The sequence below is a fragment of the Olea europaea genome, chromosome 13 (assembly GCF_002742605.1).
Source record: "Olea europaea var. sylvestris chromosome 13, O_europaea_v1, whole genome shotgun sequence".
In the NCBI taxonomy this organism is placed as follows: Eukaryota; Viridiplantae; Streptophyta; class Magnoliopsida; order Lamiales; family Oleaceae; genus Olea; species Olea europaea.
The window spans coordinates 5053315-5059390 of record NC_036249.1 but is presented as its reverse complement, the minus strand read 5'-3'; the positions used below and the strand labels follow the sequence as shown (position 1 = coordinate 5059390).

The window sequence follows — 6076 nt, the reverse complement described above, 5'->3', positions numbered from 1 at the left end:
AATTTGACTGAACAATACAATGCATGAAATTTTAACTTCTTTTTTCATATTTAAAATGTGATATCTCAACAAAATCATGTGTAAAAAGCCTTTTAGAACCACAATATATAAGAATCTATATATGCAGATTATTTTAGAGAGAAATCATCACCATCTAATAAGCAATTTTTATTGATTTGTTCTTTTTATTTTTTTACAAGTATATGGAATACATGAGTCCAAATCAACTGCCCAAGATTCAAAAAAGAAAAGATGCTAAATAAAGATTCCCGTCTCTCTATTTTTTTAAGAGTAACGCTATTGATGATTAGCGATTGCAGTATTCATCCTATGTATCAACTTATTATTATTTGAGGCATTAACTTGTCATTTGAGATAAAAAAATTATAGGAAATTAATGCATCATATAAGAAACTGCTACATAGGATGACTAGAGTAGTCATTCATCATAAATAGCATTATTCGATTTTTAAAGGCATTTGTGCATCCATCAGACTATTGATAACAACATGAAACGCAGCATCTACTCGAGGCAATGCTTTAAAAGCCAAATATAAATAAATGTCTTCTCCCTAATAGAACACATATCTTACCAAAGTGACGGCTGTTACTTGGATGAGAGTGCAGAGATAGGTGATCACAAGGAACCCTTTGGGCAATAATGGCTTCCCATTGACCATGAAATTCGAAAGAACTGATCCCTGAGATTGATTACCAAATGCCCAATACCCAGATATTGCAACACTGAAGAATGTAGAAATCACCACAGAATAACATACCAACAGCCCTTTGAACATTTTCCCCGTAACAGGAGGTGCTATAGTGGCCTGCAAATGTTAAGGCATTTCAAGAATTTAGCTCCATTTAATCAACATCTGTGATCATTAGATGATACAACTGAAAGTTGAAGGCATATATTATACGAATATAAGAGGTAAAATGATATGTTGAAGTCTCGTCCTTCAAGTAAGTTGTGTATGCGTTAAACCTTTGGTGAACTAAATTCGGTTCACTCGAGGAGCATATGTAAATCATTTAAAAAAAAAAAAAAATCATCTTTAACTTTTAAACTTTTGGGCAAGATTGTTCAACGACCAAAACCTGTATTTCAGGAATAATTCCATTGCCATAAGTAGTTGCTATAATTGAAATGGCATTGAAGACACCAAAAGCACGGTCTATTCCAACTCCCCTGATGGTGTAATCCCTCGAAGGCGCATTTCTAGAATAACCTACATAAAGTTATTGAGTTGTCATGAATCGTAGCTAAGTGCCTAAGTGCAAGAATGCATTCTTGGTTTAGTAAACAACATAAGATTGAAAAGTTTACCGATGTATATTGCCCCTGCAGTGGTGCAAGCACAGTAAGTAAGGCAAAGAAATAAGGAGACAAGGTTGATGTGCCTTAAAGAGTGAAAAGAAGGCATTTGTGCCATGATCAGGGTTAACCCTCCAAACATTATAATAAACTGGTAAAGTTGCATACTCCCATTTGGTCTTGATACTAAATAAATATACTGCAAACACAACACGACCAGTCTATTCAAGTTAAAAATCAGTTTGGAATTAGTAATTTTATATTGGAATTAAGGAGTTAGAATAATCTAACCTTGAGGCTTTGTCCACCAAGAAGCGTGCAAGCAATCACTGCTCCGTAGCATATTCCCAATTGAAGTGGGCCCACAAAGTAACGGCCCCAAGCCGGCCCTATGATAGTTTATTATTTATTATTAATACAACGTCAAAAACACGTACCGAGTATCACAATATTTAATATGAATAATGTTATCCACCATCGGTGGTGCACCTGTGTAATTGGCTACACTTGATAGATTAGATTAAATAAGTCTTGCATTTAAATGAATCCATCATTTAATTCCATCTAGTTGTCATCTGAGCTGGTGTTTAATACTAATAATGATAAATAGCATTGTTATTGCCAAATTTACTAGTCGTCTTGACTTAATACCTAAAATATCATGAGCCATGTCTCGGAAACGAAGGTGGCGCTTTCCGAGCTGGGCATGGTGCTCCAAAACTATGGACAAAAGAGAGTATGCATAGAAAGTGACAAGTCCAGCCGCAGTGAGACACAAAACTCCACCACTCCAACCCAACAAGGTGAAAGCAAAGGGCAAGCTTAGAAGTGCAGGTGCTACTATTGCCGTCGTTAAATGATACCCACAGTGCAACCATGAGCCTGCAACCACATACAAACAGGAAATCAATTTCATCTCAATTTTTAATCATATATATGATCAGCAAAACATTAAATTCCGCCTTATGAAACCACGATTCTTACAATGAATTAAATTCTCACAGAAACCATTATATGGGGAAGTAAACGATCAATAAACTAAATTCTCACACAAACCAGACTCACAACTAAGTTCCAGAAAGTTATATATACTTGCTATCACCTTCGGATTTAAGGACAAAGAGAGCACCAGCATCCAGCTTCTTGGGATTGGCCGAGCCACCATTTTTGCTGATGTCTTCAGGGGATATTTCAGTGGAATCTCGAGCAACTGTGCCCATATTTCCCCTTAAATTTCTGAGTCTGTAGATGATTGTATCTTTGTTCTGAGGAGGATATTGATACTGAGACTGAGGACTGGTAAATGAACTTATAAATTAAGTGGTGCTTTTCATTTTCAAAGATTCAACAACCCCAGCACAGTGAAAGATTAAGAGGACACAATAATATAAAATGAGATTCTTGACTTAGAGTTGAGATTTGCTGTTCATCCAATAAATAATTAATACATCATTTTAAATTAATATATCTAACTATTCTTTCATTATCATTTGTGCTTAAAATTTGGTGACACTTTAAAGTTAAATGATGTATCAATCATTTATTGATGGACAGCAAATTTAACAACAAATATTGAATAGCTTATCTCAACTCAGTGATTGAATGAGTGAATTGATAAAGACATTGAACATAAAAACAAATTGCACGTCATTGACAATGGAAAACTTAGTTGGACTTTCTTGTTTTGCGTGCATTCAACGCTCCAAAAAAATCCAATCTTGATTTCAGTCTTTAATTCTTTTTTACGGTGTTATGTAATTGCTCGACTTAGATTAGTGTGAATCAAATCTAGGGAATCTTGACCTATTAATAAACTAGCTCATAAATGAGACGAAACTTAGCTTATATTTTTCTAATCATGTCTATAAATATTACTCCTAAATCTTCAATTCATTCATAAAAAAATCTTACTAGCTAATAGTCGTTTGGCTGTCTTTTCTTAAATTTCTTTAAAAATATATCTATGAATATCTCGAGATTCGTATTTCATTCTCAAACATTGTTACTCTCTACTTTCTCAACAAAATTCTTGCTATTTTCACCAAAATTTAACTTTTGGAGTATTTGATTGTCATTTTTTTCCATGAAAAATACTTTTCAACCTTTGACAATATGTTTAATTTTCCTTATTTTTTGAGGAAAACAGTTTCTTTGTAGAAAATGTAGGTTTTTGTTTTCCTCAAAATAATGAAAATATTTTCTTTTCTAAGAGACATTTTTCATACCGATTAAACACGCCCTTAATTCTAATAGTTCGAGATAAAAATTAGACATGAATTTTGATTATAATTGTTAGACTTTGGGCTTGGGTTGGTTCAAATTGGTGCATCCAAAGTGGGACAACAAGATTGTAGGTTGGATCAGTTAAAGTTTGACGTAAATTCTATTGGGTATTTGTGGATTTGTTGAATTGGGCTTTGAAAAGGTCAAAATATAAATTGAGGAGGAAAAGATGTTGCATTGTTGCTAGCTGACCGATCAAATGGCCGAACGAAATTTTCAGTAGAGAGCTGTCGCCCGCTTAGCCTTCGAGCGCTTTACTTGTCTAGCCCAAAATTGTTTTCTTTATACCACACGATTTTGATACTGTTTCCATCTACAGAACTTGTATTAGGATTTTGGTACATCCCTATGTATAATTGGCGATTCTTTAAAAGTTAGAATTTTACAAAAGTTGAATAATATTGTAAATGCAACATTTTTTGATAAGTTAGAACATTACAGAAGTTAGACAATATTGTAAATAAAATATCTTTGCATTATTTTTCCATATTATAATAAATTCTCATTTCCTCTGCCAAATCATCTTTGTTCTTATGTTGTGATTGTTACTTCATATTTTACCATATCACATTGTTTTCTCAATTTCATAACAGGTGGTATCAAAGCTTAAGGTTTGATTGTTCGAAGTTTTATTCTTGTGATGGCAACCATTAAGTATAATATTCCGCTTTTAGATCGTAGTATTAGATTCTCGTTGTGGCAATTAAGATGCAAGCGGTGTTTACTCAAATGGATCTGGACGATGCTTTGTTGAAATTTGACAAGATGCTTTCAAATTGGTTGATAGAGGGGAAACAACATGAGGATCGAAAAGCCAACATTTTGAAGGAGAAAATTGCAATTGTGTTATGGATAAAGTTGGAGCAATTGTGCATAACTAAGAATCTAACAAGTGAATTGTACCTGAAATAGCATTTGTATTATCATTGTATGATGGAAGGTACATCTTTAGAAAATCACATTACCATCTTTAAAGAAATTCTTGTTGATCTGAAAACATTGGAGGTTAAGTATAATAAAGAGGGTTTCGATTTGAAGATCAATTAGTAGAGGTTTTGTACATTGGTGGACATTCAATTTGGTACAGTATCATTAGAGTTTGATTTGGGGTCTGTGTTGAAGAATACATCTTATAAAGTTCAAAATTTATGGATAATGTTGCCCACAGCTTGAGATGTCATTGTATTCAATTGCTAGAGACAGACCAAGAAGAAATGTCAAGCCTCATAGGTATGGGGAAGCTGATTTAGTTGCGTATACTTTAAGTGTGGTTAAAGATGTTGAGTGTAACGAAAAACCTTAATTTACAAAAGTATTTTGCGGTGTTGATTCCAGGACTTGGTTTTTCTCTATTTGGTGATTGTTGATTTATTTTTGTGATTTTGTTGCACGTGTTAATAATTCGAGAAAATTTTGGAAATCCGAGATAATTCTACTAAGCAATGCTTGAATTAAAAAATCCTAGTTGGATTTTGTAGAAAAGTGGAGAATTTTGTTCCTTGAAGAGTACGGTCGATATTCCTGTTGAAGAGTTCAATTTTTACCTTGCAGTGGAATCTTTGAAATTTGTTCATTGCATCGACATTTGGCTCAAGGTGAAGATTTGTTGAAGTTTGACCCAAAGTCCATTAGGTATTTACCACTCCAGTGGTAGGCCAAAATTTTTAGCAGAGGGTGGTCGTCCCCTGCCATTTGAGTTGTGCACCTACCACGAGCTTGTCGCTGGAGCGTCATGTTTGTTCAGCCCTAGATTGCTTTCTTTGTCCCACGTGATTTTTTATACTCTTTTCATCTTTAGGACTTGTATTAGAGTTTTGTCACACCCCTATATATAGCTAGCTCTTCTCAATATGTTAGAACATTACAAAAGTTAGAAATTATTATAAGCATAATATCTTCGCATTATTTCTCCACATTATAATAATTTCTTTGTTCCACTACCAAATCATCTTTTGTTCTTATTTTGTGATCGGCACTTCATATTGTGCCATATAGCCTCGTCTCATTAATTTCGTAACAAGATCCCGTACTAGAGTTCTTGATTTATGAAGATTTGTGAGGGGTCAAGTAACATCCATGTATCGTGAGCTATGAATATTGAAACAAATATCACGATGTTTTGGATTTGAAGAACATAGACCTAATTCAGTACCACTACACACGCTTCCAACAATAACAAACAAGTAAAAATAGACCTGATCTGGTACAGTCGCTGCCCCCTCTTCAGTGGCATTTCCTCCTTCAACGATGACATCAACACTGCCCGACCTCTTCGACGTCTACGTCACCACCTCCACACTTTTCCTTCCCTTAGCCCCAGTCTATACCCTTCTTCTGCATTCTCCTTCCCCATCTCCATAAATATTTCTTCTTAAGTTTTCCTTAAATTACACAATGCAAATTACCCCTCTTGTCATCTTCAATTCCATACTCTTCTTCTTGGTTATTATATGTTAGGTTTTGTTAATGGATCAT

At 34.3% G+C, this 6076-nt stretch overlaps 1 protein-coding gene across 1 annotated transcript in view; it reads right to left on the bottom strand.

The window, feature by feature from the left end:
* The window catches only part of LOC111407371 (GABA transporter 1-like), a 4833-nt gene extending 2113 nt beyond the window's left edge, over positions 1-2720 (bottom strand). Inside the window, exons 1-6 of the mRNA XM_023036790.1 lie at positions 2421-2720; positions 1970-2200; positions 1610-1707; positions 1331-1517; positions 1102-1232; positions 594-827 (exon numbers count right to left, since the gene is read on the bottom strand). Of these exons, the coding sequence (XP_022892558.1) occupies positions 594-827; positions 1102-1232; positions 1331-1517; positions 1610-1707; positions 1970-2200; positions 2421-2538 (999 nt within the window). The 5' untranslated portion in view covers positions 2539-2720. The remainder of the gene's footprint in view (positions 1-593; positions 828-1101; positions 1233-1330; positions 1518-1609; positions 1708-1969; positions 2201-2420) is intronic.
* Between the last annotated feature and the right edge of the window lie 3356 nt (positions 2721-6076).